Genomic DNA, 22,444 nt, shown 5'->3' on the forward strand with positions numbered 1-22,444 from the left:
ATGGAAACATATGTCAGCAAATGCTTATATATTTCATTTATAGTACATTTAATTTTACCATCTATTTCCTATCACACTGGAGTAAGAATTTACGATTTTCATAAATACAAAATGATATTGTGTGACATAGCCTAATTTTAGCAAAAGAAAAAGTAATGTTTTGAGGTAGTCATCACTTTGAATGTGAAAATGCAGGTAAGCTATTACTTCATGCAAGACAAGGATGCAGAAATAGAAGAGATTGCTGAGTTGGTAGAAGTTGGTAACATTTTAAATCAAGGAACCAAAATCTTTAGGGTGGCACATTATAAAAGGGATATAAATACTAAGAAAAGGAGAATAAAAGAGGAAGACTGCAACTCTGCAAGAGCAATGTTTAGCCTGTTCCAAGGAGCACCGGTGGCCAACACTTCTCCACCTACTGACGTTCACCTGGTCAGGCAAGCAAGCTCTTTGGGTGGTTGCATCAGGTATAGCAAATATATTAATATTTAACCAGAGTGCCTCTGCCCCAAAACATGACAGTATGTGTTAACCAGCAAGATTTTTGTCTTGCACTCAGAAGTTGTATATAATTCTGCTTTTCAGCTTCAGTGACCAGTAAGAGATGACCAAAAGAACAGCGACACAAAGATTTGAGTGTTATAGTGTTGTCAAAGTCCAGTATTAGCCAAACTGTAGGTTAACTCTTCCTCTGAAAGAGCTCTTCACAGAAAAAAGAATTCCCATTTTCTCCATTCTGAAACAGTTTGGTAATGTTGTTATATAATCTTGTTGAATGACAAATGGAGAAATTACACATAAGTGAACAGTTGCATAACACAGCCCTGGTGTTTTCTAAGGACTCTCTGAAGATCTGCATAGCAACAAATTCTGACCAAATAACTTGACTGTAAAAAAGGTCTTGTGCTCAAGTCACCAGATTAACAATGGGAAGAATTAGGTTTTATGCTAAATGTAACAGACACTCATCAATCACATTCTCTGGGATACAATCTCTGGTTTTTGTGAGTTTCGTGTCTGAGCAGAAAATTTTAGTTTACACTTTTTCCACCTGACTGTGTTCTATACAGCTAGAACTAGATTGCCTGAATCTACTTCAGGCTACCCTCCTGTGAGATGGATAAAATACACACTTTGCTTTGATACCTGTGCTCTTTGTGCTCTAGTAACTGACAGTCTCGGCAGGTCAGCTTGTCACAGGTTTCACAATACAACTTCAGCTGCTCCTTTTTGTGGTAAGGGCAGAACACTGGTCGCTGACTGGTCACACCAGCTGCCTCTGTGGAATAAAGGAAGACGTTAGTACAGTCTACCTGAACTGGTTCAAGATTTGCATTCTCCTGTTTTTCCTTAGATGTACAAGTGTGTATCAGGTCCCTCACTGAGATTATAACAGCCATAAGCTCAAACTGCGATGTCTCACTCTTGCTCAAGCATGAGCTAGCACCCTCTCTAACGGAAAATGTCTACAACCTATTTTAACATAATTTCTTCTGACCTCACAAAACTATTTACAAAAGGAATAACCACTACTCCTGCAGCTGCAAAAGACATTGCACAATCAGCAAGCTCCTTTCTTAAATGGAGGTGAGGAGGTGGTTGACTTAATTTGTGCTCTGTCTTCTTTCTCAGCTCACTTGGTGGAAAGGGGTTTGAGGACATCAAGACATGGACATTCAAAGTGTAGAACATACAGAATGTAATAGCCAGGAAATATGAACTTCCCTTCAGGACCCTATTCTAAATGGGTGAGAGGTCTCATTCAGATTCTAGTGAGCAAGTATCAAAGGGTGCAGGAAACACCACATCACAGAAACTGAATCTGTTTCTTTAAACAATTTAACTGACTAAGCCTGATTTCCTAGGAGTTAGGTTGGACACTGAGTTCATAAGGATTATACAGCCTGTAATGAAAACTGGCTTCACACTGCAACCCATTCTTCACTGCAGATCAATAAGGTCTCTTTTCCATACCCATTCGTTTATTTATTTTCCAAAAATATGGAAGAAGTTATTTTCAGATCTGTATCCTTCAGTCAAAATTCTTTCCAACTCACCAACAGCCTCCCAAAGAGGCCTGAGTGCACTGAGGCCATTCCCAGCAAGTCCTGTTCTGCCTAACAGTCCACCAGCCACTTCTACCCACTTTTGTCCTCTCTTGAAAGTACACTCACTTTTGGTTAACCACGGGTGAAAGTGGGATACAGAATACAGCAAATATCTTCAAAGTACCATGGTGGAAGAAGACCCTTTGAGCAAGAGATTATCTCTTAGTACTAGATAGGGTGGAACTAAAATAAGTATATATTCTAATACATATATTTAAAATAATACATAACAATATCTAAAAATTATGTATTTACAAGAAAAATCATGTAAGTCCAATGGATGTATTAGAACCAGTAGAATGTTTGTCAGCATCCTGTAACATTTATTAACCTCCTTCAATGACACTAGAAGACAAGACACAGTGGGGGAAAAACTGAAACAAAAGAGGTTCTCAATGAACAGAGAAATACAACCTTTTCTACCATAGAGTAGTCAAAATTTCTCAGAGAGGCTGTACTGTACACCACATTCACCATTGTTGGTTCTCAGGGCCCAAATGGACAGTCCAGCAGGACGCTGGACTAGATGATCTCCTGAGGTCCCTTCTAGCCCAAATTATCATAGATCCTACTGAGGAAAAATGCCCCAATTCAAAATATACTTCCCTTACATTTCTAAGGCAAAACATTTCAAGCTCAAAAGACACTTAGCTAAAACATGAATTTTGGCTGGCTTTTCATCAGAATGCTGAAAATATATAATCTATTAGTGCTCCTTTTCCGGCTGTATACAACAATAAAGCTCATATTAACCATTTATTAGACCTCTAGTAAAACTACAGAAACCAAATGCCTAAAGAAGTATTTTCTGCAGCTAATCTCTAAAGTCTAGACAATAATCTGCAAGCACAATCCATGTGGAAGATAAAATCTATATGAATTTATTAGTTTACAACATGTTAAATTAAAAAAAAAACAAAAAAAAATCCCCGAAAACCAAAAACAAAACAAAAAAAAAAACAAACCAAAACAAACAAACAAACAAAAAAAAACCCAAAAAACCAAAAACCAAACCAAACAAAAAAAAAAACCACCCCAAAAACAACATAAACCACTATTCAGCTTATGTGAGACAAAAAAATGGCAGAACACCAGCTTTCAAGTTACCACTTTTTTTTTAAAAAGTGTGTTGGTCCAGTGTAACTTTCCAATGTAGACACAAATTCTTTGTGAAATTATAAATATGTTACCTGGAGATACTTCTTCTTTCTGCCTCACAGTATGATCCTTTGTGAATTTAACCCTCTGGTGAGCTCTGATGCAGGTCTTACACAACCACTCTACACATTCCACACAAAACCCATGAGCTTCTGCATTGTCTTCACAGCTTGTGCAGACCTGACAAGAGGAAGAAAGGTAGCTGTTAAAATAAGTTTGGAATATACACACAGGTATGCATACATCAGTGCAGTTTAATAGTCTTCTGAAAATAGTGAAATGAGAACAGGAGTACCTCCTTGAGGTACAGGAACATTATAAACAACAGCACACAAGTAACTGAATATGACTTTTCAAAGAAACAGGTCATTTTGTCAGTGTAACCCTAAAATCTTTGCTTGACATGATAAAAGTCAGAGCACTACTCTCTGCCATTCCCTGCACACTTAGAAGCCAAACAATGTTTACTGCATACCAGATGCTGTGAAATATTTACTAATGACAGAACACAAGCAACACTATTCTGATTTTAGAAGCCTCCCTCAGTTCACAAAGCAGCTTTCATTTGAGCTTCCAGTCACCTGCTTGGTTTCAGGAAGAACACACCATACTGAGCAGCAAGGTTCCTCAGAATCTTAGCATCACCTCTTAAAGACACTATTCCAGTTAAGTTTGTCAAAAAAGCTACCCCAGAACAATTTACAACCAATGCACAAGAACTGTGGCCTGTTAACCCTTGGGGCTCTTTGGACTACACTCAAGAGACTTAGGAAAAAGAAATAATTAAGGAAAACAAATATGTCAGCAGAACAAAACCTCTCTACACAGAGTAAATATTATACACAAGAAAAAACTGCTACAGTACCACAATATGAACAACAAGTTGAAAACTTTGAATGATGGACAACACCATTTCACACACTCATAATATAATTTCATTTTTACCCCTCCTTTACAATGCCTCTGTAGTCCTACCTTCAATGGGGTTTTGGTAGTAAAACATAGTGAGCATGCTTATGTAGTACTGGTTTAGGTAACAACCACCCATTTCTGGCAATGTTTAGCACTGCTGCAGACCAAAGCCTCAAGGTGTCTGAAGATTGCTACATCCTACAGATCACAATGACAGATTTCTGCTCACAGGAGCAACAAAGAGACAATTTTAGGTTTTGGTTTTGTTTTCAGTGTGATATAAAAAACCTCAACCAAACAACTTCTGTACCCACACAAGGTAAATATAGATTAAGTTAAAGAGGAAGGAAATATTTATATCTCATGCAGATAAAAAATATATACATAGAACTATGTTCCAGTTTCCCCTTCAGGAAAGAAAGGAAAATTAGTACAAAATTTGCCTTAGGCCACATAGCAAGTTACTGACAGAACTGGAATATGAAAATGAGTTCCAGATTCCCAATGCTGTGCTTATGCTTCTGAATCATGTTACCTCTCAAAGCAAAAGCAAGTATCTTCTTAGAAATGAAGTTACAACACAAGGGCTGTTGACCCCCCTTGTTGTCACTTGGAGTTTGAAGCAGTTTCATTAAAGGTGACCTGCAAAGGACAAAAAATTGGGCTTGTGCCCCTTTTTCTGTTTCTTTACAAAATGAGGCCTGAAAGTTTTCTATTTCAAAATAACCTCAAAAATTTAACTTCTCCTTGGTTTTTATTTTTCTTCCCCTTCTTCTCTTAACAACAACAAAAAAAATCTTATTCCTATCCAGACCAGTAGATAAGGGAAAAATACCAAAGTCAGGACATCATTAAAAAAGTCTAGAAAATTGAAATAAAGCAATTAAAGGAAATGAACTGTAATCAGGAAATTGAACATTTTTGCTTTCTGTCTTGATTTCAGCTGGGATAGTGTGGGGGTTTTCCTTAGTAGCTGGCACAGTGCCGTGGTTTCAGATTTAGTATGAAAATAACACTGATAGCAACAACCATCACATCAGTTTGTTAGGCAGTGCTTACACAAACTCAAGGAGTTTTCAGCTTCCAATGCTCTCTGCCAATCAGCACATTCACAAGGAGGGAGTGTGGCCAGGACAGCTGACCTCAACTTCCCACAGGGATATTCCACACCACAGAATATCATGCTCAGCATATGAACCGTGGGGAAGCACCAATCTCTGTTCAGGGAAAGGCTGGGCACTGGTCAGTGGGTGGTGAGCAAATTTATTTAGCATCACTTGTTTGTCTCGGGCTTTACACCTCCCTCCCTCCCTCCCTCCCTCTCTCTCTCTCATTACTATTATTATAATAATTATTTAATACTACTTTGTTTCATTTATTACGCTGTTCTTAGCTCAGCCTACAGTTTTATCTCTTTTTTTCCCCCGATTCTCCTCCCCATTCCACTGGAGATGGGGAGGGAGGGAGGAAATAAACTGAAAGAGAGAAGTAAAAAAGGCTGCATGGTGCTTGGTTACCAGCTGGGGTTAAAGTGTAACACTTGTTATTAACCCTTAAATTCAATGACATTTTGAAAAACAATGAAACAAATTTTAAACTATTCTGAATTCTTGGGGGGAAAAAATCCTCTCCTTCCTTTCTCTTCAGTCAGTTGTCTCCTCCTTTTTGTGCCAGTGCAACTCTCTGCAAGACTGAGATGCAAACCAGGACTGATTACACCATGGTATCCCAAGGCACAGTTACATCAGCAATTGCAGTATTGCATTTTATTGGAATGGTATGCTCTATCTCACCCCTCCAAAATGTATGGTATATTCTAAGCCTGTCGTCCTGCCCTGAACCATCATGTATCCGTAATCCCATTGGCACAAATCTGATTCCACACCCACTTCAATTTCCCTCTTAAACTGTGCTATGAAATCAGCCACTCTCTTAGCCCTTCCGCTCTCTCAGCCTTTCCCCTCTCTTGCCCCTTCGCTCCCCTAGGCTCCCCGGCTCCCCCTCCTTTCCCCCTCTCCCTCAGTAACCATGCTGTTCCCGGGGGTGGGACCCCCAATAAACCCTCATCTGCTCAGCACCCTCAGAAGCCGTGTGGAGTCTCCTTGCCTGCCTGCTGCTGCCAGCCAGCTCACAGCCTGGGGGGCTCTCCGGGGACAGCCCGGGGTGCCCCCACCACAAAACGAACCACAACAAGCAATGCTGAGTGGAGAGTGAACTGAACAGGCAGCACAAGAAAGTTTTCACATCAGTCTTGTGGCCAGAGAGGTGTGATTGTGCTGCACCCCAAATACTCAAGACATGTTTTTGGAAGTCAGAGTGGAGAGTTACATACCGGGTATTTGGTTTTCTAGTGTAAATTAAAACAAACAAACAAAACCAAAAACAACAACAAAAGAAAACCAGCCCTAAAAACAAAATAAGCAGAGAAAAAGAACAAAAAAGGCTTTCAGGCATTCTCTACATCAAAGCAAAACAAAAACGAAAAACCAAAAAAACCCACCCCAAAACAACAACAACAACAAGGCAGGAACCAAATTAAAAGCAAAACCAACCAACCAAACTCCCCACAACAGCCTTTCCAGATCACCTTTAGCAAAATCAGGCAGATAAACATGGCAGGACATTTAGGTAATTAATTCTCCCTAGATTCCAAGAGCTTCATCTATTTTCTTTTTTCAATATGCTTTAGTTGGGTTTTTTAACTGTTTTGACCTGCTGTATGTGGAATGAGATGAAAATTGTGATTCAATAACCAATAATCAGGTGCTGCCAGAAGAATCAAAACTCCTCCTTTGTAGTATCAAAAATACATATCCCCACCTTTATACTCTTCAAATCCATCAAGTGGATACAAGACAGATTTCTAAAGCTTTACATAGACGTCGTAACTCAAGCTGTCAAAACAGCAATGGCTTCTAGGTAGCATCAGATTTGTTCCTATCCACTTCGGCTTTGACATACACATTTTCAGATGTAGGTTGGATTTTGCTAGAATTCCTACTTATTACATTAAGCCATACAGCTAAAGCATATGGAAGTACAATTACTGCAAATATTTGTTATGCCCTTACAAAACCTAAAACTCATTCTTATTTTGGTAACTCACACAAGCAGTGTTTCAGTGATTTCAAAGAAAACTCTCCCTAGTTAATCTACAAGCTTTTATTCTGGTCAGGCAGACATTTATTTTTAGTTGAGTTTTCCTTGTAATTACATTTAATTCAGTTACAAGTTCTATATTTATAACCCCAGGAAGTGTTCATTCAGCCTTCAGTCAAATTTAAAGAAAGGAGAAATTACTCAGCGTGTTGCAGGTAAGTAGTATTTTAAGAAAATACACAAGATTTTATGGCAGAAAAAACACATTTACTTGCAAGAGTTGAGGTAACAGACCTGTCTTCTCAGCTCCTGTAATAAATAACCATTCTTCCAATTAAACACACTTTGAGTATTGAAGAGATTAAATAATCAAGCAAAGGTTTCAAAGGAAGAGAGCAAAGTAGTCCAGATGAATATTCAGTGAACTCCAAACTTCACCAATGTAAATTAGATGCAATGCTTTCCCCCACTGGATCCAAACCTCACTAATGCAACCTCACTTACACAACTATCTCCTGGCACATACAAAATCACGGAAGACAGAAGACTATACGTAATTCCAAATATGAACCATGTACTGACAGCTCAAAATGCATGAAATCCTTCTTACCCCACCATCCCATTAATATCCACATCTCTTCAAAGCGTACAAGAGCATATTGTGACTCTTCCTGAGTCTATCACCCACCTCCATAAACCACTGGATTTCAGAGATATTTTGGTCACAGGTACAGCTTTAATAGGCTGTTTGAGCATAATGAAACACACAGTGGTTCCTCTGGCACCATACAAACTTAAACTTATTGCTCTAAATTCTCCTTATTAATCACCTCATTATGGCAGTCAGACTTGCTTTCCTAATATCTGGATCTAGTATCAGATCTAAGCTGATACCTTGTTTTGTTACTACATTCCTGTTGTGAATGAAGTTCTATATGTCTAATTAATAAACAAAAAAACTGAATTTAGCAGCAGTTTTAATTGAACAGCAATTTTATATAAATGAATACAATCCAGTATATTAAATATAATAAAGCATATACAAAAATTTGGGAGTGATTAATTAAGTATGATTAAGGTTCATATAAAGCATAAGCAAAACTGACCAGGGTACAGGGAGGGCTTCTCACCCTGCCTCACATACAAAACAAACTACACTTACATACTGTATGCTAATACATATTCATCAATAATTTTCCATAAATCTCCTCCTATTTTTGATTCTTGAACTCTACATCACTATACTGCATAGCGCATGCTCCACTTGTTGCTAGGGGGTCTCCTGGCTTTTTGGTGGTCTTTTCAGAGGAAGGCTCATCGTCTTCCTCGCTACCCTCTGAATAATCTGGCAAGTTGCAGATGTGCATTAAGCTTTGTGTTATGTAAGCAAGCATTATATTCCAAATAAGCCTTATTATTTCATAGATAAAACCACAACTTAGATTCCACACCTGGAATAGTCCCAACTTTGTTCATCACAAGGCCATTTCTGTTTTGGGATCTTGCTTATCTCAACACTACATCCTGTATCCTGTTTTTCACATGTAACATCTGCCAAGGGGCCCATCTGCTTTGTAACACTAATCACATATACTTTTCCTTTATTATTTTATAACAATTATTTTCTAAAATATTGATATAGTTACAATTTAGTTAGCATGAATCATATCCATTTATCACAATTCCCAACATCTCACAAAAAACCCATTCTTCATTCCTAGTACAATATTTTAAATTCTCAGATCAGAAACTGGTAAAGATACAGAAAATTATTCTTACCATCAAAAATATTTTTACACACATTCTGTTTTGGACACAAGAGCTATGGGAATTAGAACCTATATTAAAATGCACTAGAGGCTCAGTGTGCTTCACCAACTCCCATGTTATCACTAAGGTCCTCTCTCTTGCATCAATCTCACATTTCTCATTTTTATTTTCATGGCTTTGCATACACCATGTTCTTCTGTTAAAGTCCCTAAATTTCCCTCACTTGATTAGAATAAGACCCTTTAGTCTTAGTCTAATCTAATCAGCAACATCTCTTAGGTCTTAAGTCCTTTTCTGCTCACTCTTATGATGCATAATTAATTTTTATTTTCAAACTTCTCTTTAGAAGCTGATAATTTTGCCAAGTCTTTCAATAAATCACAATGTGAAAAAAAGTTATAAAGCATCTGCTCTTTCAAAGTATTTATATCCTAGTGCTGCCCACAACCTACAGAGTTACTGCATTTCCTGTGAGTTTCTTTTCTTTTGCAAAGTTTCCTATGCTAATAGCCAGCACAAAACCTTTAATGCTACCCAGAAAAGCTCTTGTAGAACACGTACTAGGGAATTCGAGTTCTATACTTTCTTTGTGCTCACTTCTTGTGCTCCTGAAGTTTTCAGCAGAAATTGCTAGAAAGCACAGCTATGCCAGTAGTGTATTGAACTGCCCAAATCAGGCTCAGGAAAGATAAACATGATTATAGATAGATGGACAGAACTTTCATGGGTTCCAGTTATTTTTCTCTTCCCACAATGCCAGCTCCGTGATATGCCATTCACTCCTGCAGTTTTAATTCAGTATGCTAAAAACTGCTTTAGCATTAGTACTATTTTGAATCTGAAAAAATCAAACATTTCATTTGCAAGAGGTCTTTTGCAGTCTCTTTTGGATTGAAATAAAACAGTCCTTCCTGCCAACACACATATAAGGCTAATCAGATACAGACCAGTGGTTCTAAGCTACAATAATATTTGCACAAAACCCATGCCTTGTTTCCAATTCTAATTTCTTAATCGTTCAAATAAAGCTGCAGAACTACTTAAGACAAATTAACAATCTCAGTAAAAAAAATCCTATAAAATAGCCACCGTTTTGGATAGTATTTGGATGATCTCTGATGTAGTATTTCCTGCAAGTGTCAGTATCTTTTCTACTTTAATTTCTCTGATCTGTTGCCTATGCTAATGGCAAATTTTCTTCCTTTTCTTCTTGCTCCTTCAAAGGCAAAACAAGACAGGCTGATTAGAAGGCTGTATCATCGTTAAACCTCATAATATTCAACCTGGGCAGTACACTAATCAGTTTAACTATTATTGATTTAACCTTGCTGTTCCACAACAGACATTTACAGAACAGTGTACCTTTTTTCTTATGTCAAGGTATAAAGGAATGTATAAAAAGTTTCATTATGATACCAAAACAAATCTATCCAAATGAAGAAAACTGCACATCATTAGTTTCCAAGAGGTAAGGTCCAAACTCACTTAGCAGGCATCTAACAAAACATCTAGCTTCATCTTTTCAGAAAAAAGTCAGCAAAAAAGCACATGAATGTCCTATTCTGCTGGTTCAGCAACATCTGCTGGTCTGCCTTCAACTGCTACAGAAAGAGTGCTGAGTTCAACCAAGGACCTTAGCTGAAGAACAGACTTGCTTTCAAAGTGCAAACCTACTGATTTGTGTCAGGGAGAGGGAGAAACAAATATGGAATGGAAGAGTAAGACCAAAGTCTAGAAGGGATTTGAAGGAAACATTTATGTTTTCAAGAACCTCCCTGACATTTGTTCACACCACGCAGTGAATGGAATTCTCCACTTAACTTTCACAGGAAACAAAAAAATATTGTGAGGGGAAAGAGGGAGTGATCAGATACTTCAAAAATTGGTTACTACTCCCAAGGGAAAAATAGAATCCATTTCTATCACCACTCCCCAAAGCAGTATCTTCAAGGACTTGTTATATAACTAAGTAGAGGTTATGGGACAGCCCCACCCTCTCAAAAAAAAAAAAAAAAAATTTTTTTACAAAAAAAAAAAAACAACAAAAAAAAAAACCCAAACATTTAGGACTGCTTCTGCCTAACATTATTTGCTATCTTGCTTCTCTTCCTAATTTTAAAGTCACTATAAAAGCTATGATCAAATTTTCAACAGGGACTACTCATTTTGTCAATCTTACTGGTACAGTACTGAGAGACCGTATGAATCTCACAACCATCTGCAAAATTCAGATATTATCCTGCAATTCCCAGGGGACAAACAAGAAACAAACACTTCCCTTTGCCAAATCCAAAAAAAGCCAAGTTCAAACAGGGCTACATTACAAGAACACAGCTTGTACTTCCAGCAACTGCTTCGGTAAGGTCTACATTTCTCAGAAATCCAGTGTCAAAATTTGTTAAAATCTGAACAGTTTAATGGCTTGCACGACACAAGTTCTGTTCCTTAGATATATGATGACACCACTTATGCCTTCAATAGCCAGCAAGTTGGTATCACAAACCTGACTGGCTCCTGTCATCTGCTCCCAAGAGATGTGGCTGTTCCCACACACAAGCACAAATTCCAGCTAAGCCTTGAAAGGAGCAGAATGCACATCACAGGACCTCTAAGACACTGCCCCTGAAGCAAACAGCTCAAGAGCCAATGACACAGTCCCCCCTAAAATGGGAAAGTGAAAAAGAGGAATTTTCAAAATAAAAGGAGACCACCATCCAAATATTAGGGCATGAGTTGGAATGCAAGCCACACTGATATGGCAACCTTCCTGTACTCTTCTTATGAGGAATGCAGCAACATACAAAGAGGCTGAATTATTTACAGTAAGTTTCTGCAGTTTAATAAAAAGTCCATGAGTAAAGAGATGCATTAGTTACTCCTTTACTAGCTAAAAATGAAGACATGCATTATTTTGCTAACAGAGATTGTTCAATTGTGATCCTACACAGATGTGACTATTTGTTTTGTATTGCTTCCACACTAGCCTCCTGAAAATAACATCATGAGAAAAAAAGCCCAGTATTACTGTTCTTCCAGATAACTTTTATGAGATGGCTATTACTTGACTGCAAAAGGAAGAAGAGGCAGCCTACATAAGGAAAACAAACAAGAAACCCCTACAATATACCATCCTCCCCAACTAGCATTTTGAGCCTCTTCCTTGGCAACAGGACTCCAGCTATTTAATGCCAAGTTTTGTCAGTAATGTGATAAAGTCCATTTAGATCTCCTAGTGTAGTGTATTCAAGTCTTTGTTTCAAAAAGTGCTTCAAGTACCCTGTTCAAAGAACAGAAATTCCATTCTAATGCCTATTCCTTACATTTATCTTTTGCTATTAAGAGGCAAGTTTATATCAACAATTAAAAATAGTATAGAGTAATATAACCACCTTCTTCACATTCTTTTTCATACATTTTAACTGATTTTCTAGAGTAGCTACCCCATGTGATGTCTAAGTAGTTGAAGTTCTGTCTGCATATGAAGAGCAAAAAGGCTACACAGCAAGAAGCCAAGGATATGAACACACATCCAAAAGGTGTTAACTTGATTACATGTTAATGCACTTACCTGATTTGATTTCTCTACTGTGCTACTGGGAACCTCTGTGGTATCCTTCACAAAAAAGTTATCTATGATGTGTCTCTCTGCACATTCCTGACCACAAATTGGACAGCGGATAACACCGACTGGGGGGAAAAAAGAAAATCTGATTATGCTTGCACAAGCTAAGATATATTAAACAACTTCAAAGACAACTTGCAAGGATAAATATTTTTGAAAGGATGTTATACCACTTTCCTGTCAATAAGGTGTGAGCTAGAAAAAGAAAATTCTCATTTATCACTGAAGTAATGTTTACTTGTTCTTCACTGATGACATATTCTATCACCCAAGGTCAAACACTTTCTTGTTTCAATGCCATAAGGAATTTACCTTAATCTTATAAAGAAATAATTGTTTTACTACAAAGGGAATGTATTCCCATTGATGATTTGTTGCTATAGAATAGATTAAAGTAAACACTTCTAAGTGTGGAATATTAATAAGGGAGTGGTATTACATACACACACACACACCAGCAGTGTGACGTGACTGACCTAGATCCATGTCACGTGAGAACACAAATGTAGTACATTCAAATTTAATGAGGTGACTTGTAGAGAGGAAAAGTTGACCTGTATTAATATCATTATTACCTTCACATTAAGCAAGAGAAAGCAATAAAAACTTAGGAATAAATAAGCAGGGCTCTCTCCCTCCTCTCCTCTGCAAGACACAATGGGGTACAATTCTAAGACAAACATAGTTAGGCTCCAGTTTGAAGAAAGCTGAGAGCCAGTAACACAAAGGGTTAAACAATTAGTCTTTTCAACAGAATGGAAAGGACAAAGTAAAGTTCAAAACTTGGGGTTGAACTGTGAGTAGAACTAGGTTGAAATGGAGAAGATCTATACAAACATTTTTAAGCAGACACCTTTTCTAGCTGCAGAAAATAAAAATGTCCTATTATCACTGAGGCTTGTTTTTAACATCCAAGAAAAATCTCTAAAATGCTAGGCACTGATATCTTGCTTGAAGAAAATTACCGTAGTCATTACAACCAAAAAAGGAAGCAATTGAAACTAAGGCTGAAATAATAATCATATTATGGACATAGAAGTCACATGCAAAAAGCCTACAGTAGAACAGTCATGCAAGTCTACACTGACATAGATTCTAGACCTTCAACTCCCATTTGAGAGGAAACATAGATTTAGGGCCTTAAAAAAGATCTGTTTAACCCAATGAATTCAACACCAGTATCTAACTCACCACTTGTATAGTTAACTAAACTAGCATGGGCTTAAAGTGGTTTCTGTTTCATTTTTACAGTAAAATGTAAAAGTACAGAAACTATTAAATATTTTACTTTCTGCAGGAAAACTTAATTCCTTACTCTAATTGCTTCATACAAGATTTACGTAACTTTTTCACTAGATTTTTCCAACAGATGTTCAAGGTTTAACTGGCAACTCAGTATAAAGCAGTGCTGTAATAAAACTCCAGCCATTTTACTAAAGCAATTCTTATTCCGAAAAATTAGCAAGCAGTTTTTCACTTGTTATCAAGGCATTTCACTTTCATCTGAACAGCTATGATGTTAAGCCTGATTTTACTCTAAGTGCCATTTTACCAGTCTGCATTTCAATACACATTTGCACAGTTTCCTTTGATATACAAATTCCATTTTTTGGCTACAACTTTTGTAACATTTTTTATATCATCATCTGCAAGGATAATTGAGAAATTCTGTTCTGGTAAGTCAAGTAGCTAGCAAAACTGCAAGTACTGAATTTCTTCTGTAATTAAGCAAATCAATTTACCACAGTCAAGAGTGAACACATCTCCCCTAATACTCAAGCTACACACTTTCCAAAAAAGACTATTTTTTAAATTTTTCAACAGCACCAATTACAAACCATCCTCTCCCTGTTCCCTCACTGCTCATTCTTGACCCTGCTAAACACAGGGCTCTGGGTTAATACCAAAATAAGCTAGGGAGGAAACTTTGAAACATAATTTGAAGTACTAAAAAGCAGGCATTCTTTATTGCAGGACACTGGACACACAGAGGTTATTTCCTCTACTCTGATGTGTCGCAAAACTTTACAAAAAAAAAAGATATTTATTCCATCATGATCATAAATACTGATTACAGTGTACTTCCTGGCTAATACATGCACATCACTTTTTCTAGAACTAATTTGCATGCATCTACCTCTTAGTAAGAGTAGTCCTTTTATATTCCTACAGGGTCCCCTGAAGGGGTCTCTGGTGATTGTATTCCCTGAGAGTCCCCAGTGTTACAGGTGACCTTTCCTTGAATTTCTGTTAAGGCATGCATTGTTGCCTCTTGTTACGTAGCTACCACAAAACCCACTGTATTCCTCATTATCTGTTTATCCACTGGTTCCAGCTACGTGGAACATCCTGTGTGCCTACTTGTTCATTATTTAATCTACTTTAAAACACATTGTTCTCTTACTTGGACAAGTAAGGCATCATTATGTTCTGTTCCTTTTATCAAGGTCAACACAGGTGTCTTGAGTTGGTCTTTGCATGTGTTTCGGAGATGAGTATAGACACAGAATGAGACTGGCAAATATTCAGGCATGGATGTATTTTTCCTGCTCTCCCAAGTTTTACTTTCATCCCCTGCTCTGCTTCACTCACCAAATGCACTACTGACTACAGTGAAGCAACATGAGAAGCAGCACAAGGATGGGAAGAGGACAACACCACCACTACTGAAGATTAAACATGGAGCTACTGAAGAAGATCAGCAGCATTAAGCAGGGTTTGTAAGTCAGCTTGAGTTGAAAATATGGAAGACAGGGAAGGGGAGGCAAGAAATTAGGAAACATACCAAGACAAACAAAATATTTCACATGCCTTTTCATCAACAATATTGCCAACTACCCGTTCAAGAAATCACTTAGAATTTCTAGTGTGACATGGGAAAAGGGGGGAAAAAAGGAAAAATTGCCTACAACTCTCAAAATCTTCATGAATTTTCTCTTCTAGAATTCCTTATGCTTTCTAGCCTTATGTCAGGGGTTTCTTCTGCCACTGTGTGAAGGTAAACTTGCTTTTGTTATAATCCTGGATTGATGACTCACAAATCAAATCAGTTTTAACCCAGATTTAGTCAACTTCGGGATGGAGAATTTAAGCAAAAAATCTCAAGTATCAGGGTTTCCAGTAGTGAAATAATTCTATAAGATTCTTATTTTTCTTTAATGAAGCAAACACAGGAAGGGGAAAACATATGACTTAAGTTGGGAGGAGTTTCATAATCATCATCATGACAATTGTGAGGATAGTGAGCGAGCAGATCCCACATTTTTCTCTGTTCCTATGTTCCAGGTGTAAGGAGTTAACACAGTTGCGTGTCTCAAACACTGTCACAGCCACAGGTTGACTTTGCCATGAGATAAGCACAGAATGGAGTGACAAGCCTGGCAGAGGTGAGACCTGGTTAGCTCATTCTGGGTAATGCATCTGGACAAAAATTCCCACTATGGAAATGTGTATAAAGAAGCAACTGCTCGTCTGCAGATCACTGGTCAAAGAAAGATCACCCCAAGTTCTGAAACAGCTGAAATCTGTGACCACCACCAACCACTGAAGCCACCTGAAAATGGCTCCCTGGATACCTGGAACTTGGACTGTAAGATAAGCCACCACAGCAGGAACCTGAGATAAGATAAAAGGGGTGCTGTTGTCTGAGTATTATCTCAGATCTAGGGAGAGGTTAACAAAGCTGGGGGAGAAGAATGTCACACAACTGCAGAATTTATGGGCCACAAGGAAAGCCAGCTCAGCAACTGTACTGAAATCAGCCTGGACTTGGTAAAAGTAATTCCAGGCAGTGGGAGATCGACCACCAACTCAAAGAGGAAGAGTACATGGAGTGCAAGGACTAATTAGCATTAGAAGCAAAGGAATCAATTAACCAATAGAATAGTAGCACTGTGTAGCCAATGAGCAGTAATTTGTTTCTTTGCTAATATGTATGAATAGTGAAAAGACCCAGAGAATACCAGTAGCGAGAGAAGCCGAGAGTGAAGAAGAATCAAAAAGACACCACTGGATCTGTAGGTGGTGACTATCTTCTACCTGATCTCTCTTTCTGCTCTCTTTTCCTTCTACCTTTCCTTCTATTTCTTTCTACCTTTCTCCCTGACATTCCATGTTAAATAAACTCTGTATTATGGACTTCAGCGTATGATCTTGTTTGCCCCTTAATTTGGGCAGAGGCACATCTCTTAGCATCAGGAGGATTGTTTTTTCAGCTGTAAAAGGAACTGGATCATGCCCATGTGGCTCTTAAGTAGAAGACCTCCACCTTTCTGAGCAGCATTCTTACAAAAACCAAGCAGTTGTGAAACATCACATTCAGATTTTGCTTGAACCAGGCCAGGACACCACAATGCTAACAAAAGCAACAATGCTGGCTCCCCTGCTCATTCATTTCTATCCCACGACAACAGAAAGATTTGTGCTGCCATGCACTGAGCTGGATTAGGGACTGCAATATTGATTCAGTGGGGCTGTGCCAGGAGAGGAGAGTGTTTCCCCCCACTGTCTACAGGCTCATAACACATGCACCTCTTTCAAGGAATGCTAAACCACATTTTAGGTAGGAAGAATCATGTCCCATTTTTAGTCTTCTTTACATGCTGCATGCACAAGGGCATCCCATGCCATTCAGTGGAATGGATTTATAGGTGATACAGTATTATTTCCAACTCTAAACTCAATTTCCTGGGAGTACATTCAAGACCACTAAAGCATCCTGAGACAATAGGAAGAGACTGCTCTGGTTTGCCCCAATTTTGACTCATTTGCGTCTTCACTGTTGCAAACAGGTTTCAGAACCAATTTAATAAAGCCACTGGATGATCATTTGTAGATCCAAGAGGGTATTTTTGTTAGTAGATGCAAAGTGCTTTACTAAAGGGGGATTTAATAGTTCCTTTTCTTCAGTCAAAAAGCCAAGTAGTTTTCTGAACGAGAGCTCTCTATTAAACAGAGTGCTCAAAAGCAACTGGCAATTTTACCTGCAACGACATAGTCATTACAGAATAAATAATTAGAGTTTCATACAGCAATCCTTCCCAGTTTTACAGATGTTTTGCTTTAAATTCTAACCATACAGATTGCAGAACAAAAAAATATTTACAGCAAATTACACATCCAGTTAAAATGTTTAAAACATGGACATGCTAATTAGAACTTATAAAAGGTATGTCAGAGATTGAAAGCAGCACCAGCCATAAGATTTTTAACACAACTACACAGAAAATTAAGGTGTTTCAACTGTGAGCTACAGATTCTTTTGTCCTTTTGCTCTTTCTATAGATACCACTAATACTTGCAAGCCTTGTCATTAAAATGCATGGGTTTGAGGTAAGCAGGTTATATTTACACAGGTCATGTTTCCCAGTTAAGAACAAGCACTTAGAAAACTTGAGAGGCAGTATCTTGTGCAATAATGTCTGAATCAATTTTTAAAATAATTACTGCTTTCCTCTTGCTCCTCATTAAGCCACTACTGGTGCTGCAAAATTGGCAACTTCTTCAAACCAGTTTGTTCCAGAAAAAGCTGCTCCCATTCTAGTTGTGACAGCCTGCTGCTGCTAGTAGAGGGGAGATAGGTTAAACCAATAAGCAGGCATATCTCAAGGAAAAATTGGCACCTACTGCCAAGATATAAACATTCCAACCCACCACCAATCTAGCAAAAATTTTATTAAAATTATAATTAATTAATTGTTAATTTAAATTATTTTAAATCTTTTAAAATGCAAATAAATTTAAAACAGACAAAGACTATTAGCTATAATTCCCCCCTCTGGAAGAGTGTTACAGGCCAGTTTTTACACTGCAGTACATTGACTTTCTTGGAAAGCACTGCAGAGCTGAATTAAAATATTTCAGCTACTCTGTGAAATGGTTCATTGTTTTTGCTATACATGCCCAATCTTCAAACATTTTAGATAGCGTGTATTAGACTTCAAAAATTGTAAATTTTGCAAAGATTGACTCTCCAGCCACTTCTGAATACCTTAAGAAATTCTGATGGCAGAGTTTACATTCACATCCAAAGCTGTCCAATGCATTTTCTTCAACAACACAATTATAAGAAGTGTCATAGTGCTAACAAAAGGAAACATTGTTATTGTGGTATGGACAATGTTTAAATACAAGATGACGAACAAAAAGTCTCACTGTCTTGCAATGAATGTGCTTAAACGATGATGCAGAATCTGCCAACAAGCCAATTGTCACTGCTGACTGGGATGAGCATTTCTTTCATCAAAATTAAAATACATTCTTTCCAGTCCTGAAATTGTCAAGTATTTCCAAATGATATGTAATGAATTCAGACATATAACATGCAAGGATGTTTAAGATACTGTGATATTCTTGCATCATTTTCTCTGATCAGCCAAGTATTTCATTTTGAAAGTGGGCTTAATGCTGTTTAGATTTATCCATTCTACTAAAATACCATTTTGCACATACTCTTGGATCTTGCCAACAGTGCTCAAGTCCATTGTATCTATGTGTTTCTGGAACAAGGAAATTAGTACCTTTCTCCATAAACAGCAGCATGTTAACATGTTTTAATTAATTAAAAAAAAAAAAAAAAAAGATGACCGGGATAAAAAAAATTGTCAGAATCTCTGGTATGAAGACGGACCCTGCCTTACAGCACAATACAGCTAAGAATAATTTCTTTGGAGCACTACATTTCATACTCTGGTCTTCATCTTTTCGAGTCATCATCTAACACCAGCTGTTAGTTCAGCAGTGGCAGTACAATGCATCTATTCCCAGAAATCATACCTATAAAAATAGCAGGTTAGCAGAGTGTAATTTGGACAGTTAGAGTCAGTCACAACCCAAAGAACCAAGCCATTCTCAGACACTGCAAGTTTGTTCTTTTGAATTCTTTGTTGAAAGGATGAAAACTACACTCCAACACGTGACCCTCTTAAGTGTTTCACCCACTACTTCTGTTTAGCCACAGCTACCTTAATATTCCCATCAACACTGAGCAGATGTAAAGGTAAAAAAAAGCCTCAAAAATAACTTCTAAGAATCTGGATCATATTAAGGGAACCAAATTAGAAGAAGTAGTGGGGACAACAGTAGGTAACAGGCTATACTCAGAGTATTTCACTATAAATGTCATCCAAACAGGAGTGACAATGCAACTCAAGGCCTTTGACTAGCTCATGCTACTCCCTCTCTTCTTCAAGTGCTCAGATGCATCCTTGCTACCTGTTCTTCACAAGTCTGCTCCCATTCTCAATATGTTCACCACTCAGTAACTGGAAACTACCTAAGAGACTTGGCAAACTACCCTCTTGGCCCTCCTTTTCCCAGCCACTAGCCTCAGGGGAGCAATTCAGGTGCCTAAACAGACATACCTAATTTGAAGGTAATATCCTGCCTGGCTTCCAGCTACTAGTCCAGAAGGAAACAGGGCTCCTGTGGATTGTGCAGTACATTTACCAGCCCTTTTTAAAAAATTACAGGCATCCCAAAAATTCAGCAATGGCAGAAGATATTTTAGTTCAGACAGCTGAATTTCAGCTTACCTGCCTATTCTATGCCATGTATTTTTGATACTGTGATTTTAAATTCCTGTTGGAGAACACAACTGAGCTACACAGATCTTTGCAGCCTAACAAACTGCAGTCTGTAGCTCCAAAGGAAAACTTGGTTTAAAATGCTGAAATGTCAATATTCACAGTCATCAACTTGCTAACTGCAGTGTTCATGGCATCTGTTCATATTCTGCTACACGGATATTTATTTTGAGGTTCTCCTCAAGGACAGAGTTCAGACGTCATCAAGCCCTCTAGTTTCCTTCAAACTATCTCAAAATACAGATTACAATCATGCAAAATATAATGGAACATTCCATCAACTTTATCTGTAAAGTGTTTGTGTATGGAATGGATGTTTAAAAGCATATAGAAATGATGTGTCAGTTTAAAATAATAGGCTCTGCCTTTATTTACATTATTTTGTTTGGTGAGAGGGTGGAGAGAAGAAAAGGGCTGATTGTTGCTAAGAAGAGATTTTTTTATTAACTAATGTCTCTTCAATATATTCTTCAATGACAATATGGTAACAGCACATTTACCATACATGTACACTGGCCAACATTTAGATACCCACCAGCAAAAAAGAGGAATTTATCTATCAATAAATTCTGACCATTTTAAAGGTACATTTTGAATCTGTGCTGCTATTAAATCTGTTCTATAACAAATACTTTGACCTGGCAGTATTTTAAAATTTTCTAGATTTTTTAAAGCTTGCTGTTGACAGGGACAGAGACAATGAAAAGTACAAAAAATATTTGATGAAAATTCCCACTCTAATAAGAGAAAAAAATAAAGATCCCTATTTCCTGCAGTTTATATCAGATAAATTCGAGTGCTCTGCAAGACATTATTAATGGAATAAAAAAGTAAAGCTCCAAGCCATTTCATGCATTTAAGTAATATAACCCAAGAATCCCAAATCCAGTCTATTCTGACTACATGTTATATTTAAAAGCTGTTCAACAATAAAGCTTGTCCGCAGGCAGGATTTTTGCATCTATGAAAAAGCACCTCTTAATGGCAGCACAAAACTAATGCTGATTTATTATGCTGACTCCAGCATAGAATTTTACACCTGAAAAATTGATAAAGTTTCTTTGCAGTATTGCCAAGTAACAGTACCTTCAGTGGGATTTATCTAAGTGTTACATGAAGTTCCCTTCATAGTCATTGCAGACATAGGTAATAGTTAGGTCATGAGTGGTGTCATCGTTAAAGCACATGTTTACACTTGGTCAGATGAATGACACCTTAAAAACATCCACTTCTGTCCAGTAACTATACTAGTACTCTTATCCACTACTGGGCATCCACTTCAATTGCAAGAATTCCTCTGACGTTCTAAAATCAGCCGTTAAAAGAGGAGAATATCCTCCAAGTATACTGCAACTTACAGGGATTGCACTTCTGGGTTCTGGGTAAGGAACAAAAAGTCAGCTCACTTTATATTCTTCTCTTAAATGTGCCCAGTATGCCACAGCACTGTTTTAAGAGTTCAAAAAGCAAGGTGCCCAGCTTTTTCCAGCTCCCACATAGCTTGAAGAGTACCAAGCTGGAGCAATATGTGCATTGTGAGATTCACACGCGGCTGTGCAGCCTGCAAGAACCAGCATTAATTAAGAAGCAGTGTTATCATCTCCTCTGACACTGTATTAATACTAAAATTACTGAATGTAACTGATAAAACATATTCCTTCTGGGTTGAAGAGATGAACTAAATGATCAAATAAGAACAACAGGGATTTCTAACAACTGCCCTACAGCTTTCAGAAAACAGCAGGTTACAGAGCCAGCAATGATCCTGCTCATGTTCCCATGGTGTATCTCCTCCTATTGCTGTTATCTGCAATAGGTAACTGAACCATGAGCCAGAGCCTGTTGGCTGATGTGAATAAACATCCACATCCACTGAAGAAATCCAGTAGTCCTATGTTTTCCTCAGTTTTCTCAGAACTAAAGCAGAACTCATTCAAAGGAGCTCTCCCAGCATGACATTCTTGGCACAAAGAATGAAGCTAAAGAAAATTCACCTTTTACCAAAACTGGTGTTCATAAATGCCATTTGTATACTTTCTGTTCTTCACTCACTCAATCTCTTTCCACCTTCTTGCACCATACTGCCTCAAAGGATTGATAATGAAGTTCTGGAAATACTACACATGGCATCCGATAGCAGCTTGGGAATGAACTAGGACTGTACCTCTATTCCTTCTTTATTTTTAAGG

General features: G+C 37.8%; 1 protein-coding gene across 1 annotated transcript in view; it reads right to left on the minus strand.

Moving 5' to 3' along the window:
• TRIM24 (tripartite motif containing 24) overlaps window positions 1–22,444 on the minus strand; it is a 59,371-nt gene that overhangs the window by 25,554 nt on the left and 11,373 nt on the right. Inside the window, exons 2-4 of the mRNA XM_041398612.1 lie at window positions 12,619–12,737; window positions 3,302–3,449; window positions 1,150–1,282 (exon numbers count right to left, since the gene is read on the minus strand). Coding sequence (XP_041254546.1) covers window positions 1,150–1,282; window positions 3,302–3,449; window positions 12,619–12,737 — 400 coding nt within the window. The remainder of the gene's footprint in view (window positions 1–1,149; window positions 1,283–3,301; window positions 3,450–12,618; window positions 12,738–22,444) is intronic.

The sequence above is a fragment of the Onychostruthus taczanowskii genome, unplaced genomic scaffold, assembly GCF_017590055.1.
Source record: "Onychostruthus taczanowskii isolate IOZ18803 unplaced genomic scaffold, ASM1759005v1 scaffold15, whole genome shotgun sequence".
Classification (NCBI taxonomy): domain Eukaryota; kingdom Metazoa; phylum Chordata; class Aves; order Passeriformes; family Passeridae; genus Onychostruthus; species Onychostruthus taczanowskii.